The following is a 27,253-nucleotide window of genomic DNA, read 5'->3' on the forward strand; positions in this document are numbered from 1 at the left end:
AAAGCTAACCTCAAGGCTAATGTCAACGCTCCGGTTCCATGGGTGTGTGAGGAGAGCGCGACATGAACAGTGCGCGGCCGCCGCTGCTCGTCTCGTCCCATGCGTGAGAAGTCCCCGACGAACCGGACACGTTATTCGCTGAAACCGAGCCCCGGATCGTTCGCGTCTACGCCGACCTAAACCCCGGGGGGGTGAAGAGGCTCGTTTGTTGTGGTCGCGGATCCCCCATTTCGACCTGACTATGGAACAGCTGACGCGAGGAGCTAAAGGATCGCGTTTGTTTTGATTCTCTTTCAACTTTGGGGGGACAACCATCGGGGACGTTCTGCCGACGACGACTTCTCCAAACAGTCCCGAGGGTGGATGCTGCTACCGCTGGTGCTACTGCTTCTGCTGCTGGTGGTGCTGCTGCGGTGGAGCTCTCGGATCTGCCATTCATTTCCAGCACTGATCATCTCAAAACTAGCGTCTGGGTTTTTGTGTCTTTGAAGTTTATTGCACACTTTGTCGGAGGGATTTGCTTTCAGTGCAGTAAAACCGACTGCGATCAATACGCTGTTTTTTTGATTGTGGGAAATATTTTGCCCCGTAACTGGACAAAAAGTACCGGAAGCAAACCCTGCGTTTTTAAACCCATGCAGCAGCTGACTGTAGCTTGAAAACAACAGCCGTGCATCATCATGTCTGCTTTCTCTGAGTTCGTGCCGCCTCCCGAGTGTCCCGTGTTCGAGCCCAGTTGGGAGGAATTCTCAGATCCTTTGGGGTTCATCAATAAGATAAGACCCATCGCTGAGAAGACGGGGATCTGTAAAATACGCCCCCCAGAGGTGAGTCGACGGTACAGCCCTTCATCTGTGGACAACCATCATCGATCTATTATACACATTATAGTATGTGTATAACCATCATGGATCTATTATACACATTATAGTATGTGTATAACCATCATGGATCTATTATACACATTATAGTATGTGTATAACCATCATGGATCTATTATACACATTATAGTATGTGTACAACCATCATGGATCTATTATACACATTATAGTATGTGTACAACCATCATGGATCTATTATACACATTATAGTATGTGTATAACCATCATGGATCTATTATACACATTATAGTATGTGTATAACCATCATGGATCTATTATACACATTATAGTATGTGTATAACCATCATGGATCTATTATACACATTATAGTATGTGTATAACCATCATGGATCTATTATACACATTATAGTATGTGTATAACCATCATGGATCTATTATCTACCTGCGTTGCACCAATGAAATTTCCCCATGTGGGACAATAAAGGAATATCTTATCTTATCTTATACACATTATAGTATGTGTACAACCATCATGGATCTATTATACACATTATAGTATGTGTACAACCATCATGGATCTATTATACACATTATAGTATGTGTACAACCATCATGGATCTATTATACACATTATAGTATGTGTACAACCATCATGGATCTATTATACACATTATAGTATGTGTATAACCATCATCGATCTATTATACACATTATAGTATGTGTATAACCATCATGGATCTATTATACACATTATAGTATGTGTATAACCATCATGGATCTATTATACACATTATAGTATGTGTATAACCATCATGGATCTATTATACACATTATAGTATGTGTATAACCATCATGGATCTATTATACACATTATAGTATGTGTACAACTCATTAGGGCTTTAGCAGTAGTGGAAAGAGAACTGAGACATGTCACTTAAGTAAAAGTGCAAGTAAGTTTTATTCTTCTTTTGTGTTTTATGGCGGTTGGTGTCCAAGTGTTACATCACCGCCACCCACTGTAGTTGTATGTCTTGAACTTTAGACTTTATTCTTTAGATTTTGTTCTTAGACTTTATCTTCTTCTGCATGTTTACCACATATTTACTTCTTCTTCTTCTTTGATCTTTTATGTTTAAACTTTAGACTTCATTCCATTTCTGTCGTAGATGGAGATGTGTCACCCGCTTGTCTCCATGGAATTCTATTGCTTTGCCTGGAACGCAGTATGACTTTATCTCCATGGAGACAAGCAGGTGGTACAATCGGGCTAAGATCTGTGGAGAAGCGGGCCAGTTTACAGTCTCTCTACAGGATTTTTTGAGCAATAAAAACCTGCAATTAAATAAAAGCAAGAAGGACAAGCAGAGTCTCTGAGGCCCGGCCAATCAGAGCAGGCGATGCAGTGATGTCATGTGTGTATAGAGGGATGTTTGTATGTTTGAGAGAGACGCAGATACAGCAGTGGGACAGTCATAGATTAAGAAGAAAGGTCTTGACTTGTACTGTACTCAGTAACTCACATGAGTTTAAATGTAGCTAATTACAATTATATGGCTTGTGTTCTACTCGGTTACAAGTACATGTTCAAGAATCTACAAAAACAGTACAATTACCTCCCAAAAAATCTACAAAAACAGTACAATTACCTCCCAAAATATCTACAAAAACAGTACAATTACCTCCCAAAATATCTACAAAAACAGTACAATTACCTCCCAAAAAATCTACAAAAACAGTACAATTACCTCCCAAAAAATCTACGAAAACGGTACAATTACCTCCCAAAAAATCTACGAAAACGGTACAATTACCTCCCAGAAAATCTACGAAAACGGTACAATTACCTCCCAGAAAATCTACAAAAACGGTACAATTACCTCCCAAAAAATCTACGAAAACGGTACAATTACCTCCCAAAAAATCTACAAAAACAGTACAATTACCTCCCAAAAAATCTACAAAAACAGTACAATTACCTCCCAAAATATCTACAAAAACAGTACAATTACCTCCCAAAATATCTACAAAAACAGTACAATTACCTCCCAAAATATCTACAAAAACGGTACAATTACCTCCCAAAAAATCTACAAAAACGGTACAATTACCTCCCAAAAAATCTACAAAAACGGTACAATTACCTCCCAAAAAATCTACAAAAACGGTACAATTACCTCCCAAAAAATCTACAAAAACGGTACAATTACCTCCCAAAAAATCTACAAAAACGGTACAATTACCTCCCAAAAAATCTACAAAAACGGTACAATTACCTCCCAAAAAATCTACAAAAACGGTACAATTACCGCCCCAAAAATCTACAAAAAAACGGTACAATTACCGCCCCAAAAATCTACAAAAAAACGGTACAATTACCGCCCCAAAAATCTACAAAAACGGTACAATTACCTCCCAAAAAATCTACAAAAACGGTACAATTACCTCCCAAAAAATCTACAAAAACGGTACAATTACCGCCCCAAAAATCTACAAAAAAACGGTACAATTACCGCCCCAAAAATCTACAAAAAAACGGTACAATTACCGCCCCAAAAATCTACAAAAACGGTACAATTACCTCCCAAAAAATCTACAAAAACGGTACAATTACCGCCCCAAAAATCTACAAAAAAACGGTACAATTACCGCCCCAAAAATCTACAAAAAAACGGTACAATTACCGCCCCAAAAATCTACGAAAACGGTACAATTACCTCCCAAAAAATCTACAAAAACGGTACAATTACCTCCCAAAAAATCTACAAAAACGGTACAATTACCTCCCAAAAAATCTACAAAAACGGTACAATTACCGCCCCAAAAATCTACAAAAAACCGGTACAATTACCGCCCCAAAAATCTACAAAAAAACGGTACAATTACCGCCCCAAAAATCTACAAAAACGGTACAATTACCTCCCAAAAAATCTACAAAAACGGTACAATTACCGCCCCAAAAATCTACAAAAAAACGGTACAATTACCTCACAAAAAATCTACAAAAAAACGGTACAATTACCTCACAAAAAATCTACAAAAAAACGGTACAATTACCTCAAAAAAAAATCTACAAAAACGTACAATTACCTCCCCCCCAAAAAAAGTACAATTAATTTAGATACAATAGTAAAAAACCTTTTAATTTAACAACCATTCGTCCCACATCATGAATATAAACCGATATACACCTTTTACATAATCTGTCACTGTTGTTTATTATCATTATCATTACATAAGAACACGAACACGTTGATCAAGTATTTAAGGGTGTGTGTGTTCTTTTCGTTTACCAGGACTGGCAACCTCCTTTCGCTTGTGACGTGCGCAACTTTCGATTCACTCCACGAGTTCAGCGGCTCAATGAACTTGAAGTGAGTTGCGTTCATGTTTGTGATGTGCATTTAACCGTGCAAAATGTGTCCGAAAAGGTAGTTCTTGCTTCTGTGTAGACCAAGGGCACCAGACACGGGACCCCCAATATGGAATTAAATTAATACCGGCACTAATTTCAACCTGAAAAACCTGTTGGAGATTATTTTGATAGATTATTGTGCGATTAGAGATAATTACACTGACATATACTGTTTTAAATATGAAAAAAAAATAGATTAACTACAGTGTAATAGTTTGTAAATTACATTTTTAAATAATATCTCGAACCCCAGACCCCCAGCAGGTCCCGACCCCCACTTTGGGAACCACTTCTAGACCAGCTTCCTACAGAATGATCTATCTATGAAGTTGTTAGTAACTAGAACCGTATGTTATATATTGCATCATAGTTTTTACAGTTGCAAAGAATGTGAAATGCGAGTAGAAAAAGGTGCTTTGGTTGTTTGGTTTCTACGATCGTCATTTTTTAACCCTCACTTTCTTATTCAGGCCCTCACTCGTGTTAAGCTCAACTTTTTGGATCAGATCGCAAAGTTCTGGGAGTTGCAAGGATCCAAACTTCGATTTCCTCACGTGGAAAGAAAAATCCTGGACCTGTATCAACTTAGCAAGGTACGTATAAACGAACCGTCGACGTCAAAAAATGTACGCTCTCTTCACCGCGAGGACGGAAAGCATCACAAAGACATGCATTTGATTGCTTTTTTTTTCCAGATCGTATCTTCTGAAGGTGGCTTCGAGACGGTTTGTAAAGAGAAGCTGTGGTCTAAAGTGGCCAATCGAATGGGGTTTCCACCGGGGAAAGGCGCCGGGACGTTGCTCCGCTCCCATTACGAGAGGATCCTTTATCCTTACGAGCTTTTTGAGTCTGGAGCCACTTTAACGGTGAGAAATGTAACGCCGTGTAACGCACAGAAGCCTCCAGGCGTCTTCTTTTTCTGTGTGCGGAGCTTGTGTCCCGCTGATCGTAATTGTACCGTTTTTGTAGATTTTTTTGGAGGTAATTGTACCGTTTTTGTAGATTTTTTTGGGGAGGTAATTGTACTGTTATAGTAGATTTTTTGGGGAGGTATTTGCACCGTTTTAGTAGATTTTTTCGGAGGTAATTGTACTGTTTTAGTAGATTTTTTTGGGGAGGTAATTGTACCGTTTTTTGTAGATTTTTTTTGGGAGAGGTAATTGTACTGTAACGCTGTGTACGCACAGAAGCCTCCAGGCGTCTTTTGTTTCTGTGTGCGGAGCTTGTGTCCCGCTGATCGTGAATGTAGAGCTGTAACAGAACTCTTCCTGTGTAGCGAGAATTGGCCAAGCAAATCGACGCATATGTGGTAATGAGGTTAAACTGGGAGACACACGAGGAAAAGGTGAGATTCAGGGTGCATCCGGAACCGGCTGAAAACCAGTTCTGCCTCAGGGTCCAGCTCCAAAACCAGTTTCTGCGTCTGTGCACAAAAGCAACAGGGATACTGTCTCTCCGATCAGTATAGAATGAAAAATGACTTTGTGATGGCAGCCAAAAACGTTGTCCAGATGTCCACCTTTTCTACTCTGAGAAGTAAAAGTGATTGTAATTGAGTAACTGAGTGCAGCCCTCTACTGCCAACTCACTCCAGTCTTATTACCACTTCTGCAAATAACACTAATGCGTCTAAATGCGTACTAAATGTTCCTCGTTTTGAACCAGGGCATTCAGCGTTTGTTGGAGGAAGGAGACGAGAGCGAGGATGTGGACGAAGGCGTCGGAGAGGAGACCGTGGAGGAAGAGGAGCTGGAGGAAGACGGTGACCCGGCACAACTCAAAGACAGGTCTTCATCCGAGAGACGCTCCAGGCGCCTGAAGTCTGAGGTAAAAGTAGTTCACCTTTTTAGATGCAAAAAATATATATATGGGTCAATATTACGTAATTAACTATTTAGCAACCACTTTGACGAGATGAAAACAAACTGAATAAAACACGACACATTAAAATCTTAAATGTATGAAATCAAACTTACAAAATTGGAAATAATGTCAACATGCTTCAAGTGTCAACAAGTGCTTTTTACGAAATTTTTACGAGTTATTATTTCAGTGGCATAAAGCTTTAATGTTTTTTTTTTTAATCCTTCTCAAATAAAACAATGCACTTACCGTATTTTCCGGACTATAAGTCGCACCAGCCAAAAAATGCATAATAGGGAAGATAAAAACATATATAAGTCGCACTGGAGTATAAGTCGCATTTTTTGGGGACATTTATTTGATAGGTGTACGTATGCTAACGCTAACACCTTCAGCTACATGAGGCACAGACAGAACTGTGGTAAGTGTCTGGTATGTTAACGTAACATATGAACAGTTATTCAGATAACTATAGCATAAAGAACATGCTAACAAGTTTACCAAAGCATCAGTTTTACCCCAAATCACTAAATCCATTGAATTCTTCTTCCTCTGTGTCACTTCTACATGTGACATGTGGTGTCCAGAGTGAAAATAACAAATAATATCACACATAAGCTGCACCCGGGCCAAAACTATGAAAAAGGTGCTTATAGTCCGGAAAATACGGTAAACATTGCTTGTGTATATTTCTTCTTAATCAACACTTGCTGCTGTTTTCGTAGAGAGAAAACAAAGATCCGAGGGGCATCAAGCTTTTTAGTGCCAGTCCTAAAATGGTCGGCTTGGAAATTGTGTCCACGGGTAAGACGCACCGATACGACACACAAACCGGTTCCTGCCTCGTGTTCCCCTCGCACCTAACGAGATGTTTGTGCTGTTTTAGATGACGGTTACAGCAAAAAACAACGACACCTAAAAGCCCAGGCCTTTGCCATCAAAATGAGGCCGCGCAAAGAGACTCTAGAGGTCAACTTTGTACGTAGAAGTCGAACTTTCAAGATGATCGGTCGTCTTATCGGCGAAGTATAACGAGTACTAAATGGCCTTTTTTTTGTCCGCTCAGATTGACTTGTACCTCTGCCTCGTGTGTGGACGAGGGGATGAAGAAGACCGGCTCTTGCTGTGCGACGGCTGCGACGACAGTTACCACACGTTCTGCCTCATCCCGCCGCTGCAGGACGTGCCCAAGGGCGACTGGAGGTGCCCAAAATGTGTTGCAGAGGTACAATCCCGACTATGAAGCAGTGTAGATCAGGCCTTCTCCGAATAACCTGTTGTAGTATGTAGTTTGTCATAGTTTTTCCCGTCATCTTACACCATGACCGTGTTGATACATAGTCTTTAGCCACGTTTCGACTGGTTCACGTTGGAGCACTGTCCCGTGCTGGTACATTCAAGTAATTCAAAAAGAACCCAGAGAAATACTAGCTTCCACGTGTTCTGGCTCGCTCGCTTTCGGCTCCTGCTTTCGAGTGAGATGATTGGAAAAGAGAGAACGCAAACTCGAGTCAAAACAAGACATCAAAATGTATGTTGTTCTCACACAATGAAAAACCGTTGTGCAACCAGCAGTAACAGACTGGTCCTGCTGGTTGTGCGCAGGAGAGGCCTCTGTTGTCATGGTATGGAAGAACATGTAAACAAGACCTCCAAAAAAGCTTTGGAAAACCTGATCATTTATCTGGTCTCTTTATATCTCTTTCTGCCCTCGCGCGCTCACAGGACTCGTTCACGTTCAACACAGACGCGATCCGTGACACATTCGTGACTTAAAGCAGAAAAGTGAAATATGCATGGAAAAGTGAAACAAATGCATGGAAAAGTGAAATAAATGCATGGAAAGCTGAAGCAAAACTGAAACCGAATGTAGTTCTGTGAATTTTGTTCACTGACAATGACAATATACTGTAGCGTAAGAGTTTTGTTTATAAGAGTTTTTCTATTAAGAGTGTTTTTTTTTTCTTAAAGCTTCCTTAAAGTTATCTGTTCTTTTACTTCTGTATCTACTTGCGTGCAACACCGAAATTTCCCCATCGTGTGGACAAATAAAGGCTATCTTATCTCATCTTATCCTTTTCTGATTTGTGATTCTGATTTGCCACATCTCACAGCTCCACAAACTTGAAATTACGAAACGTCTTTTTTGCGAATTGCTGAGATCGGCCTTACGATTCAAAAGTCAAATTCAAACACGATTTGGTTCATATTTATTAAGAACACAATGGTTATGTTTGAGTGACGTCCGCCCTGATCACGGAGACTCATTGCACCGCGTTTCCAAAGCGAGCTGAAGCGAACCGGCCCCTTTTCTCCAGTCTGTATTTCGCTACTGTTGCTTATCTAGTTAAAACAATTACTAGCACAAACATTGCTCTTGGTTTCCGCGGTGAGATGATAAACGATGGCTCTTTCTTCCCCAGGAGTGCAGTAAACCCAGGGAGGCGTTCGGCTTCGAGCAGGCCGTGAGGGAGTACACCCTGCAGAGCTTCGGAGAGATGGCCGATCAGTTCAAGTCGGACTATTTCAACATGCCTGTTCATGTGAGTAACATTTCCCACAGAACAGATGATGTGCTTGTTTATTCCCCGGAACAGATGTAGATCAAACTTCATGGCTCTTCAGATGGTGCCCACGGAGCTGGTGGAGAAGGAGTTCTGGCGCCTCGTCAGCAGCATCGAGGAGGATGTGATCGTGGAGTACGGAGCCGACATAAGCTCCAAAGATGTGGGCAGCGGGTTTCCTGTCCGGGATGGCAAGAGGAGGCTGCTGGGAGACGAGGAGGTGAGAAGGCTTGTCGAGTAAATAGATACAAAAATAAATACCGTATCAACTCGATGCTCAAAAGATAGGATTATATTAAACTGGGCAAATGTACCTTTTTTTTTGTTGTATGTTAAAGTGCCTATGACAAGTTTTTACAATCTTTACATTTCGACTTTATTTGGTGTATTTAAAACCTGTCGTACATGTAAATGATAGTTTTACACCAATCGAGCAAGTATTTGTGGAGAAAACGTTGAAAAATCTGGACAGGAAGTGACATCACACCTCGTTCCAGTCAAAGTTTATGCAGAATTTACACAAAGAAACACCTTTTTTGACTCTTTAAACATGAATTCAACAAATAAAGTCGCTCTCATGTATTTGTATTTGTCAACTTAAAAAAATTGTGACATTAGATGAGTTTTGGCCCAGTGGTTGCTGGGTAATTTTCCTAGTGTGATGTCGTCAATTACAAACAGGAAGTGAAATTATAAACTTAAAAAAATGTGCTATTCCATTCAGTTTTAGCCAAATTCAAAATATATTTATCTCAACTGCATTTTAGTTCAGTGAGTGGTCCGACCTGTAGGGGGCACTTTAATATTTGAGCTGCAGAGGGTTGAATATTGAACATCTATGACTTATAATATGAGTAATACCAATATGTCAAACTATATTTTTGCCAACCTCAGATCACGCTTCAAAACGTGGCCTCGTGGTTGAAACATCAGTGTGGATTGTGTCGTAATGCACCATGTTTCTTCTCGTTGCATGACTCAGGACTACGCCAACTCCGGCTGGAACCTGAACAACATGCCCGTCCTGGAGCAGTCCGTGTTGGCGCACATCAACGTGGACATCTCTGGGATGAAGGTGCCCTGGCTCTATGTGGGCATGTGCTTCTCCTCCTTCTGCTGGCACATCGAGGACCACTGGAGCTACTCCATCAACTTCCTTCACTGGTGAGAACTACAGTGGTTAAAGAGGTTTAGAGGTTAAACGATGATAACCGTATAAAGTGAAATCACCAATTGTTTTTTGACATTTAGATTTAATAATGTCACTGTGTTTCTTTCTGAATGTGTTTTAGAGTCTGTATAGAACATTTAAATATTACTGTTGGCGTGCTCGTTTATGAAAGAATAGTTAGAATTAATCAAATGTTTAATCCCTGCCATGTACAATTCTAATACAGAGATAACAGAGCGCTTACCATCTGACCCTATTGAATGTGTCGGCGTTTTACACGGGCGTTCCGGATCCGCGCCCTTTCCCGCTCAAACAATTTATACACTTTGATATAGGGCGTGATATGAAGGGTGACGCCTCTCTGGTCTCCTCCTCTGTACCTCTCTGGTCTCTCTCTGGTCTCCTCCTCTGTACCTCTCTGGTCTCCTCCTCTGTACCTCTCTGGTCTCTCTCTGGTCTCCTCCTCTGTACCTCTCTGGTCGTCTCCTCTGTACCTCTCTGGTCTCCTCCTCTGTACCTCTCTGGTCTCCTCCTCTGTACCTCTCTGGTCTCTTCCTCTGTACCTCTCTGGTCGTCTCCTCTGTACCTCTCTGGCGGTCGTCTCCTCTGTACCTTTCTGGTCTCCTCCTCTGTACCTCTCTGGTCTCCTCCTCTGTACCTCTCTGGTCTCCTCCTCTGTACCTCTCTGGTCTCCTCCTCTGTACCTCTCTGGTCGTCTCCTCTGTACCTCTCTGGCGGTCGTCTCCTCTGTACCTTTCTGGTCTCCTCCTCTGTACCTCTCTGGTCTCCTCCTCTGTACCTCTCCAGTTTCGCACAGACATGTCCTTGAGCTCGTCTGCAGGAGTAAATCCTTCATAGTTTCAGCGTATATCAAAATTTAGTTTAATACAGTCTCGTAAAATGAATATAGTTGGTAATACAATCTTAGTGAAGTTAATATTATTTGGTATTCCCTTCATTACAATGATCAAAATATATATGATTATTTTTATGGTTGACTGGTAACAATTTCATAAAGCTGATTACAAATAGGAAATGTGACCTATAAGATGATCTGAATGAAGTATTCCACTGTGATTGGTCATAGGGTCAATAGTTGTAACACTATAATTTAGTATAAACATATAAGTGATACATATAAAACGTCTCACACTGACTCCTCTGTTCCAGGGGTGAGCCAAAGACCTGGTATGGAGTTCCTTCCTCCGCCGCAGAGGAGCTGGAGGCCGTGATGAAGAAACTTGCCCCAGAGTTGTTCGACTCTCAGCCAGATCTCCTGCATCAGCTGGTCACCATCATGAACCCCAATGTCCTCATGGAGCACGGAGTCCCAGTACGTAGACTCAGAGTCTCAGACACATACTTATATATAATACATTAGGACTGAAAACTGAACTGTGATCTGGGGAATTGAGCAGCTCGGTCCAAAACTCCAAACACAGACACTTATTCCCACCCATTCCTCCTATTGGTCAGCCTCTTTAAGATGATTGACAGGTACATTTCACCAATCACAGTCTACACAATTATATTCATATATACAGAACCAGAGAGAAAACAAATTGTGTCAAATTGAAAATGAGAATTTAAATTGCATTATACCACACCTGACGTTCAAACTGTTTATCTGTTTATCAAAGGACAGAAAACATTCACATCAAGAGCAGACGACCACATGAACAACAACACGCTCTTTTCAGTTCACAGTCATTGAAGTGTCGCCACAAAATAGCTGCGTGACCTCTTTCAGGCAGTTTAATGTTACTTAATGTTACTTAATGTACTTGTTTTCAGATCAAAACTGTGATTGAGGCTTTAGACATGTTTTATGTCATGTTGTCCATCACCACAAGACATTGCTTAGCTGTTTGTATAATTTTCTCTAGGTTTATAGGACAAACCAGTGCGCGGGGGAGTTCGTGGTGACGTTCCCCAGGGCGTACCACAGCGGCTTCAACCAGGGCTACAACTTTGCTGAGGCCGTGAACTTTTGCACTGCCGATTGGGTGAGAAAAGCTCGAAAATGCAAAGAAAGAAAACGCCACATCTCATTATTTCTACTGATTGCCGGTGCTGTTTTCCCCTCGCCCTCAGCTGCCACTCGGCCGCCAGTGCGTGGCTCACTACAGGCGACTGCACCGCTACTGCGTCTTTTCACATGAGGAGCTGCTGTGCAAGATGGCGGCCGATCCGGAGAGCCTGGACGTGGAGCTGGCGGCTGCAGTGTGTAAAGAGTTAGGAGAGCTGATGAAAGAGGAGACGCAGCTTCGACAGGCTGTTCAAGAAACGGTTAGTGTCGTTTTGCTCGCATATAAACGACACAAACCCGTAGAAAAAGCGTCATATGTCTTGTTTGAAAGTGGAATGAATGTTTTTTGTTCCTCGTCAGGGGGTGTTGTCGTCGGAGCAGGAGGTTTTCGAGCTGCTTCCCGATGATGAGCGCCAGTGCTATAAATGTAAAACCACCTGCTTCCTGTCGGCCCTGACCTGCTCCTGCAGCCCCGATCGGTTAGTGTGTCTGCACCACACGGATGAGCTCTGCGGCTGTGAAATGGGCAGCAAGTGTCTCAGGTGAGTTGAGACAGGTCTTTTGTGATAGTTAAAGACGCTGTACCTGACTTTATTACCGTCTTAAAAACATATGTATTTCCTTTTTTTGGTACATTTCGGAGGGCAGAACAGAGCTTTACCATCACGAATGTGGAGCTCCATTAGCTCCACATCCGGTTTGGTTTAATACTCAACTATCAACTCCTGCCCCAACTCAAATCCTAATCCTAAGCGATCGTAATTAATTATCCCCATTAAAAAGTATTGAGTTTGTTTGTCCCTGGATATTACACACTGGATGTTACCGAACTTCCTCTCCATACAGCAGCTGGTTTCCTGGTTCACAGGGAATACTATGCTATAATTGGATGCAAACAGCACAATTGGTGTCATTTTGACCCTGCTTCTACATCTCTACTGAGTAAAACAAATGTTGCTTTATTACATGAAATCACAATCGGGGACAGTCTCTTAAATCCCTCTTATTGATAGTTTTCAAATCATGCCACATTCCTTGAGGGGAACATTTCCACGGTGACACAAGTGTATTGAAGGATTAAAGAGTGCTTGGCGTTGTAGCTGGTCACCATGGTAATAGTCAAAGGCGTGCGACTGATTACAATATTCCTCAGTCATCACCTGCGCTTCGTTCCAGGTATCGCTATGGCCTGGAGGAGTTTCCCAACATGCTGTACGGGGTCAAAATGCGAGCGCAGTCGTACGACACATGGGCCAAAAGAGTCACCGAGGCCTTAGGGGCGGAGCAGAAGAACAAGAAAGGTAACAGTGCCCACAGTTACAAGAACACCTTCGTCCAGAGAATGGATGTGTTCACGGTCTTACCACAAACCCACAGCTCACTGAACAATCAAACTACAAGCTCGTTTTTGTATTCAGTTTCAGCTTCTTTGGTTGTTTTTTTTAGATCTAATCGAGCTCAAAGTTTTGCTGGAGGACGCCGAGGACAGGAAGTATCCAGAGAACGCGCTGTTTCGACGTATGAGAGAAATGGTCAAGGAGGCCGAGACCTGCTCCTCGGTCGCACAGCTGCTGCTCGGCCGGAAACAGAGGCACAGGTCGGTGAAGGCCGTGTTTCTTTTGACCAGGACACAGCGATATGTTCAGAGGCTCGAAATAAAGTCTGCTCGTTCTGTTATTGTCGGCAAACGTCTTCAAATTCCTGATTCTTGCTATGGATTTCTCTGTAGATCTGACAGTGTGTCTAATAGGAAATATTAAACTGACCTTTATGTTAGTGAGTCGGCCCTTGAGCTTGCTTTATCTGTATGTTATTATCGTTAAATATTATAAATGAAGTCAAATTAAAACCCAGAAGTTACGCATAATACATCAATCTCACTCAATGGTATGAATTCCCAAGGCAAGGCAAGTTTATTTGTAGAGCACATTTCATACACAAGGCAATTCAAAGTACTTCACACAGCAAGAAAAAATGCATTAAAATCCCAAAAGAAATTACAGAAACAGAAATACAATAAAATTAGCTAAATATAAAATAAAAAACACCTAGCCAAATCCAAATTTCTCGGACCACATTGGCAGGCATTCCAGACACTCCTTCCCATATTTATTTGACATTGCAGCATGACCGGTGTCTCCGAGATGGACACATCACTTTTAGATTTATTTGTTCCCAAATCTGCGCGCTTTCTGCAAACTGCACACGTCTGTGCTGAGCGTATGTTTCTTTTACGACAAATCTCTTGACGACTCTCTCATTCTCACCATTATTTATCCACTAAAGTAAAAATATATGGTTCTTTTATGACCTTTCTTGGCAATGATGTGTGACCAACACACGCATGTCAACATTGTATACTAATATATTGTGTTCTCATCATGTTGTTCTCTCACATCTTGCATCACTCGCAGCACTCGTTTGCGCTCGGAAAGTAGCAAGAACCGCACGAAACTGACAGTGGACGAGCTGAAAGCGTTTGTGGAGCAACTGTTCCGCCTGCCCTGCGTCATCAGCCAGATCAGACAAGTCAAGGTAAAAGTGTCCTCGGCTGCGTCCTGTACTCGTACCCGATATTCCCAATAACGTTTCCAGTGTTGTTTTTCAGGAGCTGCTGGAGAACGTGGAGGACTTCCACGAGCGGGCACAGGTGGCGCTGTCGGACGAGATGCCTGACTCCTCAAAGCTGCAGGCTCTGCTGGACCTGGGCAGCGGCCTGGACGTGGAGCTGCCCGAACTCCCCCGCCTCAAACAAGAACTGCAGCAGGCACGCTGGCTGGACGAGGTGAGACGTTAGAGAAGACCAGATCTACTCTGTCAATGCCGTTGTCATTCCCAGTTGTTATATGATATTATTTAAAGGTTATTCCTGCTATTTTGAATCTGATCTTTTGTCTGATAAATCCCAGGTTCGTGTGACCTTGGCGGAACCCTACAGAGTCACCCTGGAGCTGATGAAGCGGTTGATAGACTCCGGTGTGGGGCTGGCCCCTCATCACGCTGTGGAGAAGGCCATGGCTGAACTTCAGGAGATCCTCACTGTTTCAGAGCGGTGGGAGGACAAGGCCAGAGCATGTTTGCAAGTCAGGTAAGAATGACCCTTTTAGACCAGGGGTGTCCAAACTTTTTTCACCGAGGGCCGCATTTTTAAACTTATACGGGGCTGAGGGCCAGGAAAAACAACGTTGAATTTGTCTAATGCATTTGACATTGTTTCCATGAACCTCCACACCTTTAATAATACTTGGAACATTATAACATCAAAATGCTTGCATTTTTTCTATATTTTAACTACTTTTTGCTGTTTGGACAAACTTGGCAGGAAGCCAAAGGGCCAACAAAAATTGGTCTAAGGGCCGCTGTTTGGCCCCCAGGCCGTAGTTTGGACATGCCTGCTTTAGACAGTAAAAAGGTGAAATTAATAGCATAACAACAATAATTATTTATCAAAAAACAATGTCGTATTGGTTTAGGCCGCGTCACAGCTTGGAGACTCTGGAGAACATCGTGCTTGAAGCGAGGAATATCCCTGCATACCTGCCCAACGTGCTCGCCCTGCAGGAGGCCTTACAGAAAGCCAGGGAGTGGACTTTCAAAGTGGATGCCATCCAGGTCGCTGATCCTCATATCTTCAGCCTCTGTCGACTGTTCATACGAGTAACACTTTTGTTTCCTACAGAGTGGCAATAGCTATGCCTACCTGGAGCAGCTGGAGAGCCTTCTGGCCCGTGGCCGGTCCATCCCAGTCCGATTAGACCCTCTGGTCCAGGTGGAGTCCCAGGTGTCGGCGGCCAGAGCCTGGAGAGAGAGGACCGCCCGCACTTTCCTCAAGAAAAACTCCACATACACGTTACTACAGGTAAGGTTATTGTTCTTTTCAATTCATGTTTTTGACGTTCATCGTCTTCGTCTTCAACTTAAGCTCTGTTCCTGTTTTCTCTCAGGTCCTTAGTCCAAGAGTGGATATTGGGATCTATGGCAACAGTAAAAGCAAACGGAAACGTGTTAAAGAGTTGATGGAAAAAGAGCGCGCAGGATTTGATCCTGAGGCCCTGAGTGACCTGGATGAGAGCATGGAGGAGGTTCGAGAACCTTCCACTGTTGTAGCAGCTTTTAAAGCCAAAGAGCATCAGGAAGTGGAAGCCATTCATTCTCTCCGTGCGGCTAATCTAGCCAAAATGGCTATGGCCGACCGCATTGAGGAGGTGAAGTTCTGCCTGTGCCGGAAAACTGCCAGTGGCTTCATGCTGCAGTGTGAGCTGTGTAAAGACTGGTTTCACGGGGCTTGTGTCCCTTTGCCTAAAACCGGGACCCAGAAGAAGCTGGGCGTGGGCTGGCAGAGCAACGGCAAAGACTCTAAGTTCCTGTGCCCATTGTGTCAAAGGTCACGGAGGCCGAGGCTGGAGACCATACTGTCACTGTTAGTTTTATTACAGAAGTTACCTGTGCGTCTGCCGGAGGGAGAAGCTCTGCAGTGTTTGACTGAGAGGGCCATGAGCTGGCAGGTAAGAATCTACTGAGCAGTCAAATATGCGAAGGTTTACGGTTCTAAACTCGTCTGACGTGTTTACAGGACAGAGCACGACAGTCTCTGGCCACAGCCGAGCTTTCTTCTGCTCTGGCAAAGCTGTCCGTGCTGAGCCAGCGCATGGTGGAGCAAGCAGCACGAGAGAAAACAGAGAAGATCATCAACGCAGAGCTTCAGAAAGCAGCAGCTAACCCCGATCTACAGGTTTTACACTCATTTTATACTAAATATTGTTGTAAATGAGTGTCTGACCAGTGAAAGTGTGGTTGTTACCACTGCAGCTTTCTGGGTTCAACCATAAAAAATATAACTTTCCCCCCATTTCACGCTCCAACGGTCCCGTCTAATAAAGCTTCAGGTCAGAATATTACAGATACACCACTAGAGGGCGTAACATGCGTAATATGTTCCACTGTGTCGCTCTTCTTTTTACACCAGTTAACCCAAAATAAGTATATTATATTCAGATTGACCTTTTTGTTGTCGAAATATATCTCGTCGTGCCGCCCGGTGGTGGAGTGGTTAACGCAGCTGCACATATGCCAGCTGTGGTGTCACGAGTTAAAATCCCGTCTCCGACAGTTTGCTGCATGTCCTCCCGTCCCTCTCGTTCCCATTCCGCGCTCGTCTAATAAAGCCTCCAGGCCCAAAAACAATCATGTCATTTCCTTTCTTAACGCGTGTCATCGTGTCGGTTTCAGGGCCACATCCAGACGTTCCAGCAGTCGGGCTTCAGCCGAGCCACGTCTCCTCGGCCGTCCGTGGACTACGACGACGAGGAGACGGACTCAGACGAGGACATCCGGGAGACCTATGGTTATGACATGAAGGTGTGCAGCGCAAAATCTAACCACTTTGTTCTTCTTCTGGATAAAGACCTGGTTTAGTCTTTATGTCACCAGATGTAAACTCGTCGTAAAACCTTTAAAAGCCGAATGATCACGATGTTCGTGCTTGTGCCTTTGTGTTCAGGACCCCGGGGAGGTGAAGCCGTACCTCTTCTGCGATGAGGAGATCCCAGTTAAATCGGAGGAAGTGGTCAGTCACATGTGGCCGACCACGACGCCGTCCTTCTGTGCGGAGCACGCTTACTCCTCTGCCTCCAAGTCCTGCGTGCAGAGTAAGATCTACAAGTTATTTTTTGTAATCCGTTGTTCTTGTAAGCGACGGCGACGATGCACTCTGTTGTTTTTGTCTTTGGGTACAATACATGCACAGAGAGTGGGTCAAACAAACTAATCGTTGCTCTTGAACGGGTCAGACCGCTCTTGGCCCAGTCTGTAGCGGTCAAAGAACAAACTGATTAGGTGCAAATATTGGAGCTGAGAGATGTTCAGGGGCATCGGCACTAGATAAGATAAGATAAGATGAGCCTAATTTTAATAATAACGGCTCGGACATAGAACCACACGAAGATATTTACGTTATACGTGGGCCAGAAGAAACCGTATGCACTGGTCCAAAGTGGGAATTCAACCAGCCAATCACACTGTAGAACACACTCAAGATGCATTAGGCCGCAGTTATTTTATTACTTGGTTTACGGATTTTTAAATGAAATATATTGAACAGGCGGGCGAAATATAAATATAATTTCAATTTCAAAATATTTTTTCTTCCTTGTTTACCCAAAATGCACCACGGGAGGAGAGGGGGGGATGCGGCGCACAGGAGCGTGTAACAGTAGATTTAGCGCGTTTTGCATCGGTAGAATTGACACTTCTAGTGTGCAGCCTTAGTCACAGCAAAACGCGCTGGAGACAATGTGGTAAAGGGGTTTAAAATGTGCACTTAAGATATAAAGGAGTTAGCGCTGCGCCTAGCAGACAAGTAAACAGGCGTGCGTCTTCTCATGATCTCCCGGGGCCGTGCGCAGGGACGGACCCGCTCCGTCTCTCACTCCCACAGGATTTTGACGGAAAATTGCTTCACGCGCTCTTATCTTTTGACTTAATACCGCTTTTTATATTTCATTTAAAGCTATTTTGCGTTGACGGCTGTACTTCATATAAAAAATGATAATAATTTATTTTATTTATATTGTAGAAATCATTCATCTAAGTGCGGCGGATCCGTAAACCAAGTAATAAAATAACCATGGCCTTATTTGGAATACAAAACATGGGGTTAATACAGCTCGGTTCCTGCCCCTTTTAACCCTGTGTAACCCTTGTGTGCTGCAGACATGAGCACTCCTCGGAAACACCCCCGGAAGTCTCCCCTGGTGCCGCGCAGCCTGGAGCCCCCGGTGCTGGAGCTCTCCCCTCAGGCCAAAGCACAGCTGGAGGAGCTGATGATGATGGGGGACCTGCTGGAGGTGTCCCTGGACGAGACCCAACACATCTGGAGGATCCTTCAGGCCACGCACCCGCCCTCAGAGGAGAGGTTCCTGCAGGTCATGGAGGTACAGCGGGGGGTGCTCTGGACACACGCTCACTCTAGCAATATTGTATTGTGCAGCAGTTTTTGTTTTGTAAGATATAATCTGAAAGTTTATACTATATTTAAGGTTACATTACCATTTAAATCAATTCACTGCAATCCCCTTTTATTCATCATCCTTCATTTAAAGTACTTTAGACTTGATACTCCAAGTTTTATAATTGCAACATCAAATATCCACTCCTGATTTCTGTGGACATGACACAACGTCAGTCAGCAGAGGGCAGGATTACTCAAACCTGTGAGGAGAAGAATCATGGGGTGCTCCAAAGTCAGTTCCTCCAAAGTCAGTTCCTCCCAAGTCAGTTCCTCCCCCTTCGAATCCAAGGCATTTGTCCTGCCTCAGCTGAAAAATATATATTCTGGGGGTCACACATATTGTAGGGGGGGGCACACATATTGTAGGGGTGTCACATATTGTAGGGGGGTCACACATATTGTAGGGGTGTCACATATTGTAGGGGGGTCACACATATTGTAGGGGTGTCACATATATTGTAGGGGTCACACATATTGTAGGGGCACACATATTGTAGGGGCACACATATTGTATGGGGTCACACATATTGTAGGGGCACACATATTGTAGGGGTGTCACATATTGTATGGGGTCACACATATTGTAGGGGTGTCACACATATTGTAGGGGCACACATATTGTAGGGGCACACATTGTATGGGGTCACACATATTGTAGGGGCACACATATTGTAGGGGTGTCACATATTGTATGGGGTCACACATATTGTAGGGGTGTCACACATATTGTAGGGGCACACATATTGTAGGGGTGTCACATATTGTATGGGGTCACACATATTGTAGGGGTGTCACACATATTGTAGGGGCACACATATTGTATGGGGTCACACATATTGTAGGGGTGTCACACATATTGTAGGGGTGTCACATATTGTATGGGGTCACACATATTGTAGGGGTGTCACATATTGTAGGGGGGTCACACATATTGTAGGTGCACACATATTGTAGGGGTGTCACATATTGTATGGGGTCACACATATTGTAGGGGTGTCACACATATTGTAGGGGTGTCACATATTGTATGGGGCACACATATTGTAGGGGCACACATATTGTAGGGGTGTCACACATATTGTAGGGGTGTCACACATATTGTAGGTGCACACATATTGTAGGGGTGTTACATATTGTATGGGGTCACACATATTGTAGGGGTGTCACACATATTGTAGGGGTGACACATATTGTATGGGGCACACATATTGTAGGGGCACACATATTGTAGGGGTGTCACACATATTGTAGGGGTGTCACATATTGTATGGGGTCACACATATTGTAGGGGTCACACATATTGTAGGGGCACACATATTGTAGGGGTGTCACACATATTGTAGGGGTGTCACATATATTGTAGGGGTCACACATATTGTAGGGGTCACACATATTGTAGGGGGGTCACACATATTGTAGGGGTGTCACATATATTGTAGGGGTCACACATATTGTAGGGGTCACACATATTGTAGGGGGGTCACACATATTGTAGGGGTGTCACATATATTGTAGGGGTCACACATATTGTAGGGGCACACATATTGTAGGGGCACACATATTGTAGGGGTCACACATATTGTAGGGTCACACATATTGTAGGGTCACACATATTGTAGGGGTCACACATATTGTAGGGTCACACATATTGTAGGGGCACACATATTGTAGGGGCACACATATTGTAGGGGCACACATATTGTAGGGGTCACACATATTGTAGGGTCACACATATTGTAGGGTCACACATATTGTAGGGGTCACACATATTGTAGGGGGGTCACATATAATGTGATACTGAAAAAGTATAGTTTGTATCTTTAGTATGTTAAAGTTGATTAGAAAGAAGATCCATGCTCTTATTTTTGATCTTCTAAAATTATCATGGTGCATTATGGGTAAATTTACCAGTTCAAGGCAGGCCACACTCAGATCAGGCTCTGGGCTTTGGGAAAAGGAAATATTTGTAGCCTTGAGTGCAAAAGAAGAGATTTAAAAACTGCAATCGCCAGTGCCTCAACCTGCAGAGAGAGCACAGTAATGATCTGTTACAGGTTCTGGAATTCATTTAGTGACCGAGGAGGTGTCAGGAGGTATGAGGAGGTGTGAAGAGGTATGAGGAGGTATGAGGCAGTGTCAGGAGGTGTCAGGAGGTGTCAGGAGGTATGAGGTGTCAGGAGGTGTGAGGCAGTGTGAGGAGGTGTGAGGTGTCAGGAGGTGTGAGGCAGTGTGAGGAGGTGTAAGGAGGTGTGAAGGGGTATGAGGAGGTGTGAGGAGGTATGAGGAGGTGTCAGGAGGTGTGAGGCAGTGTGAGGAGGTATGAGGTGTCAGGAGGTGTGAGGCAGTGTGAGGAGGTATGAGGTGTCAGGAGGTGTGAGGCAGTGTGAGGAGGTATGAGGTGTCAGGAGGTGTGAGGAGGTGTCACGAGATGTGAGGAGGTATGAGGTGTCAGGAGGTGTGAGGCAGTGTGAGGAGGTATGAGGTGTCAGGAGGTGTGAGGCAGTGTGAGGAGGTGTGAGGTGTCAGGAGGTGTGAGGCAGTGTGAGGAGGTGTCAGGAGGTGTGAAGGGGTATGAGGAGGTGTGAGGAGGTATGAGGAGGTGTCAGGAGGTGTGAGGCAGTGTGAGGAGGTATGAGGTGTCAGGAGGTGTGAGGCAGTGTGAGGAGGTATGAGGTGTCAGGAGGTGTGAGGAGGTGTCACGAGATGTGAGGAGGTATGAGGTGTCAGGAGGTGTCAGGAGTTGTGAGGAGGTATGAGGTGTCAGGAGGTGTGAGGAGGTGTCAGGAGGTGTGAGGAGGTGTCACGAGATGTGAGGAGGTGTCAGGAGGTGTGAGGCAGTGTGAGGAGGTATGAGGTGTCAGGAGTTGTGAGGAGGTATGAGGTGTCAGGAGGTGTGAGGAGGTGTCAGGAGGTGTGAGGAGGTGTCACGAGATGTGAGGAGGTGTCAGGAGGTGTGAGGCAGTGTGAGGAGGTATGAGGTGTCAGGAGTTGTGAGGAGGTATGAGGTGTCAGGAGGTGTGAGGAGGTGTCAGGAGGTGTGAGGAGGTGTCACGAGATGTGAGGAGGTGTCAGGAGGTGTGAGGCAGTGTGAGGAGGTATGAGGTGTCAGGAGGTGTGAGGAGGTGTCACGAGATGTGAGGAGGTATGAGGTGTCAGGAGTTGTGAGGAGGTATGAGGTGTCAGGAGGTGTGAGGAGGTGTCAGGAGGTGTGAGGAGGTGTCACGAGATGTGAGGAGGTGTCAGGAGGTGTCAGGAGGTCTGAGGAGGTCTGAGGAGCAGTAACAACCTGTGTTCTGTAAAAACGGCACCCCCATCAGACGGATGGCATCAGACTTTACATTTGAAATAAAAGCCCGTTCAGTCCGTGTTAAAGTCACCTCTTCTTTACTCTGCTGTACTTCATTCTCCTTCAAGTGTGAGTTGTTGCTGTGAATAAAATGACGTCTGTCGTCTCCTCCGCAGCCCGACGACTCCTTGATGGAAAAACCTCTGAAGATCAAGTTGAAAGATTCGGAAAAGAAGAAAAAGCGGAAGCTGGAGCGAGCCGAGCACCACCACATGCTGATGGCTGCCGCCGCCGGGGCCTCGGTGCTGGGCGAGATGAGACCGCCCAAATCCAGGGACTTCAAGCGGGTCGGCCTGGAGCTGGGACTGGGGGGCAAGCCCAAGAAGAAGAAGCTCAAGCTCAACCTGGACAAGAACCGGGAGATGAAGCAGCTGGCCAAGCGCATCGCCAAGGAGGAGAAGGAGAGGAAGAGGAAGGAGAAGGCGGCGGCCAAAGCGGAGGCCATCAGGGAGGGCTTCGAGAAGAGGAAGGAGAAGAAGATCCTGGACATCCCGTCAAAGTACGACTGGTCCGGCGCCGAGGACTCTAACGACGAGAACGCTGTGTGCGCCGCCAAGAACTGCCAGCGGCCGTGTAAAGAGAAGGTAAAGTGTACTTTTACTGCAGCGGGAAGTAACACGGTGAACTTTTAGGCCTCAAGGAATACTGACATGAAGAAAAGTAATATATCTTATCTCGCTGTAAATTTAGAGTAGTCTGACTTTTCATCTGGATTTAAGTACCATATTTTCCGGAGTATAAGTGGCACCAGTCAAAAAATGCATAATAGAGAAGAAAAACATATATAAGTCGCACTGGAGTGTGAAATGAGGCTGTATATAAGTATAAATATAAGTCGCACGCCAGCCAAAACTATGAAAAAAGGTGCGACTTATAGTCCGGAAAATACGGTAGTTCTGACTTTTAGCTCATGTGACGCAGAATTTTTCATTGGATTCAAAACATTTCTGACAATTACAACATAATTTTAGCTTAAGATAAGAACAAAACAGTGGGGTAAGTTAAATATACTTGCCCCATATATTTTACTTATGGGAAAAAAGGTGCGAAAATTTTAACCCGTCTTGAATTTGTATAATTTTTTTTTGTCGTTTTTACCTCAGTGATTTCTGTATTGTTTGCATGTGGATAAAAAAATTGAAAAAATATATACTTTTCACTATAAGTACATTTTCTGTCACATTGACCCTATTGTCTGACATTTTCTATGGTTAAAAACAGACAGAAATTAACGTCAAAATCACTGACTGAAAAACTAATTAATTTGATATATTGTAGTATTTAATGTGAAGGAACATCTATAATAACCATAAACAGTTTCCTACAATGAATAGAAATCACAACTAAAGTGTAGTTGTCGCAGAGGATTCAACAGATTGTCGTTTTTAGCCTTTTTTAGCCTAACTAAAGTTGTTTTTGGAGCTGGACGAGTCATCCAGGACAAGAAGGACGGTGACTGTTTCAGAGTTCATATGGAAAGTTTGTCCGATTGAACACAGACTTTATTGAATATCAACAGCTGATAACCGCACTGGAACACCTTAAAGAGAGTTGCACATAACGTATTAACCGTGCTGCGCGCTTTCAGGAAAACTCCAGTGACAAAGTTAACGATTGGCTCGCCCGCTTTCCCTCTGCCTCCATCGCTCAGCCAATCGGCGCCGCTCCAGCTCTGGCAGCGCTGCGGGTTTGTGTTTGATGATGAGATCCAGTTTTACAATGATTCAAATTTCATGAGCCTTTTTTTCTTTTTTACACAATATTCAGATTTCTGCTAAATGAATATATATTTTCCATCCTAGTTTGAGAACAACTGTGACTTTATTGAAATCAGAGGCTGAATCCTTGTAATGTATATGATATAACTCTTTTTTTTTGAAGAATTGCTTGACAGATTTAGATTAGCAGGTTGTTTTTAAAATCTGTTCTTTTCAGAAGCCACAGGAGCATTAACGTTTCACAGCAGAGCCAATTAACACAAGAATCGCACACATTTCAGAAGATTTTGCAGAGTAGAACTGCAACTCCGCCTGCACCTGCAACTGCACCTACACCTGCAACTGCAACTACAACTACACCTACAACTGCACTGCACCTGCAACTGCACTGCACCTGCAACTACAACTACACCTACAACTGCACCTACAACTACACCTACAACTGCACTGCACCTGCAACTGCACTGCACCTGCAACTACAACTACACCTACAACTGCACCTACAACTCCACCTGCAACTGCACCTACACCTGCAACTACACCTGCACCTGCAACTGCACCTACACCTGCAACTGCAACTACAACTACACCTACAACTGCACTGCACCTGCAACTGCACTGCACCTGCAACTACAACTACACCTACAACTGCACCTACAACTCCACCTGCAACTGCACCTACACCTGCAACTACACCTGCACCTGCAACTGCACCTACACCTGCAACTACACCTACAACTGCACCTACAACTCCACCTGCAACTGCACCTACACCTGCAACTACACCTGCACCTGCAACTGCACCTACACCTGCAACTACACCTACAACTACACTGCACCTGCACCTGCAACTGCACCTATAACTGCACATACACCTGCACCACGCGCCCCCTCTCCCACGCGCCCCCTCAACATGCCCCCTCTCCCACGCGCCCCTCTTCCACGCGCCCCCGGTCTGACGCCCCCTCTTCCACACGCCCCTGTCTAACGCCCCCTCTTCCACGCGCCCCTCTTCCACGCGCCCCTCTTCCACGCGCCCCTCTTCCACGCGCCCCCAGTCTGACGCCCCCTCTTCCACACGCCCCTGTCTAGCGCCCCTCTTCCACGCCCCCTCTTCCACGCGCCCCCGGTCTGACGCCCCCTCTTCCACGCGCCCCCTGTCTAACGCCCCCTTTTCCACGCGCCCCTCTTCCGCGCGCCCCTCTTCCGCGCACCCCTCTTCCACGCGCCCCCGGTCTGACGCCCCCTCTTCCACGCGCCCCCTGTCTAACGCCCCCTCTTCCACACGCCCCCTGTCTAACGCCCCCTCTTCCACGCGCCCCCGGTCTGACGCCCCCTCTTCCACGCGCCCCCTGTCTAACGCCCCCTCGTGTTTCCAGGTGGACTGGGTGCAGTGCGACGGCGGCTGCGACGAGTGGTTCCACCAGGTCTGCGTGGGCGTCACGTGCGAAATGGCCGAGAGCGAGGACTACATTTGCGTGGACTGTTCCCAGAAGGCCTCGGGGTCGGACCTGGGCCTGGAGGTGGGGCTGGCGGCGGCGGAGGAGGTGTCTGGGGAGGAGAGTCTGCTTCTACTGTCCCACGCCGTCTGCGGCAGCGTCCAGCCCTCCACGTCGGCGCTGTGGGCCGCCCCCAAAATGATGATGTCGGTACCTTCTCAGCAGCAGCACGAGCCTCAGCAGGGCAGTTAGCGGCACGTGATCACGCTCTGTACGGACTCGATGAACTATTGATACTTTTCGTAGGACGTGGCGCATTATTCCTCGGCTTTGGGCTTTGTTTTTACACAATGGGACTCAGCTGGAGCCTGAGCTCAATCGGGACGTTTAGAGTTTTCCCGCGTCTCAGTCACGATCATGATCATCATCAGTCATCATGATTCATTTTCCTCGTATCGATCAATCTCAATATTCCATTACGAAAAACAATACGCGTGACAATGAATAGAGTCTGGAACACTCTCTACAGCCATTTAGCACTTAAAATGATCAAACGTACGACTTTAAAGTAGCGAGGAAGGTAACACAGTACAACAGTAAAAGAAGTACAAGTATAGGCATTTGTACTTCATTTGACAGTGGATATTTTTTCCTACGTTACAGCCGGGTGTCTGTACTTTTTACTCCGCGACATTTTTGTTAGGTTTTGCGTTCAAGTTCAATATACACGTACACATTCTAGAAATGCCGTTTATTTAGACGTCGATTGACCAAAAATCAAGACCGAGATCGCCACATTTTCGCTGTTTTAACAAGTATTTCGCTCTTAAAAGTGCCATTTTAAACACGTACTTCAATACTCTTGCGTAAGTATATTTTTTATATGTGATGCTCGGTTACATTTCTGCTCCTGTATCGACACACAAGTAACAAAACGTAGTACTTTTCCCCCAGTCTTAACACATAGAAAATGCTTTTGCGTCCACAGAACTGGCAGTGGACGTCTCGCTCTTACAAACACTCGATTCGCTCTCGATCTGAATTAAATTGCGATAAATTGCTCCAGCTCCAGCTTTACGTTAAACGACAAAAAACGCCTTAACGCGCGCAGCTCATTCCAGACGGTCTCATTCTTCTAGTTTTTCTCTCCGTGTTTCGTCGAGTCAGTGAAAACTATCAATAGTGCACAAAACTCCTCTTCTTAAAGGTACAAAACGTGCAAAGAATGTTATAACGTGACGCCAAGGAATCCACGACGCAATATTTCACATGGGATAGACCTCTAGATGCCCACCAGTTCACTACTACCGCTACTACTACTACTACGACAATGAAATACATCTTACACCTTCAAATGTTGTACGTACAGACAAATGGAGCGAGACGGTTCCGTTTCCCTGGACGACGTTCCACTGGCGGCTCAAAATGACTCTGTTGCAACAGAACGGGACGATGAATACGTCATGTGCGCCGTGTCCATTTATTTATATTGTACATACTTTTTAATCGATGAAGATGACGGGTTGTGGCGTTTTTTTTTGTTCTCTCACCTGTATTAAACTGTTCCTAGTCAAAACGTTGCCTGCGTTTTCTGCCTCTCACTCGGGTTCGTCGGGGTTTGTGTGCGATGATGCGATAATGCAGCGCCGCCAAACGTTGCGTCCACCAGAGGGCGCACAGTGTGTCGTTTGACCCGGGAGTTTTAGTTTGTAGGTCTGTGGAAAGACTTTTGCCCTGGAGTTTGACAGTTCAAATTGTTCAAAATGACTTATGGTATTTTCCGGAGTATAAGTCGCACCAGGCAAAAAATGCATATTAGAGAAGAAAAAAACATATACAAGTCGCACTGGAGTATAAGTC

General features: G+C 44.7%; 1 protein-coding gene across 1 annotated transcript; it reads left to right on the plus strand.

Moving 5' to 3' along the window:
• The first annotated feature begins 653 nt into the window (after positions 1-653).
• kdm5a (lysine demethylase 5A) lies at positions 654-26,871 on the plus strand. The gene is made up of 29 exons (XM_072453242.1): positions 654-827; positions 4,136-4,213; positions 4,725-4,847; positions 4,950-5,120; positions 5,920-6,081; positions 6,843-6,921; positions 7,004-7,095; positions 7,184-7,342; positions 8,541-8,660; positions 8,743-8,901; positions 9,664-9,845; positions 11,023-11,185; positions 11,739-11,858; positions 11,947-12,141; positions 12,242-12,423; positions 13,058-13,182; positions 13,328-13,478; positions 14,296-14,416; positions 14,490-14,666; positions 14,791-14,969; positions 15,355-15,493; positions 15,561-15,740; positions 15,826-16,386; positions 16,455-16,613; positions 17,111-17,239; positions 17,382-17,529; positions 18,593-18,813; positions 22,353-22,820; positions 25,334-26,871. The coding sequence occupies exons 1-29, from the start codon at positions 681-683 to the stop codon at positions 25,643-25,645; spliced, it is 5,202 nt and encodes a 1,733-aa protein (XP_072309343.1). The 5' UTR covers positions 654-680; the 3' UTR covers positions 25,646-26,871.
• The last annotated feature ends 382 nt before the right edge of the window (positions 26,872-27,253 follow it).

This window comes from Eucyclogobius newberryi, unplaced genomic scaffold (assembly GCF_026437365.1).
Source record: "Eucyclogobius newberryi isolate DKJ021-1_F unplaced genomic scaffold, fEucNew1.0.hap1 SCAF_2, whole genome shotgun sequence".
NCBI classification, from domain to species: domain Eukaryota; kingdom Metazoa; phylum Chordata; class Actinopteri; order Gobiiformes; family Gobiidae; genus Eucyclogobius; species Eucyclogobius newberryi.

Excerpts from the sequence above, each read along its gene's own strand:
- kdm5a (XM_072453242.1), top strand. The coding sequence starts at position 681 with ATGTCTGCTTTCTCTGAGTTCGTGCCGCCTCCCGAGTGTCCCGTGTTC. Across the intron at positions 4,214-4,724 it reads AGCGGCTCAATGAACTTGAA|GCCCTCACTCGTGTTAAGCT; the intron begins GTGAGTTGCGTT and ends TTTCTTATTCAG. Across the intron at positions 9,846-11,022 it reads TCCATCAACTTCCTTCACTG|GGGTGAGCCAAAGACCTGGT; the intron begins GTGAGAACTACA and ends CCTCTGTTCCAG.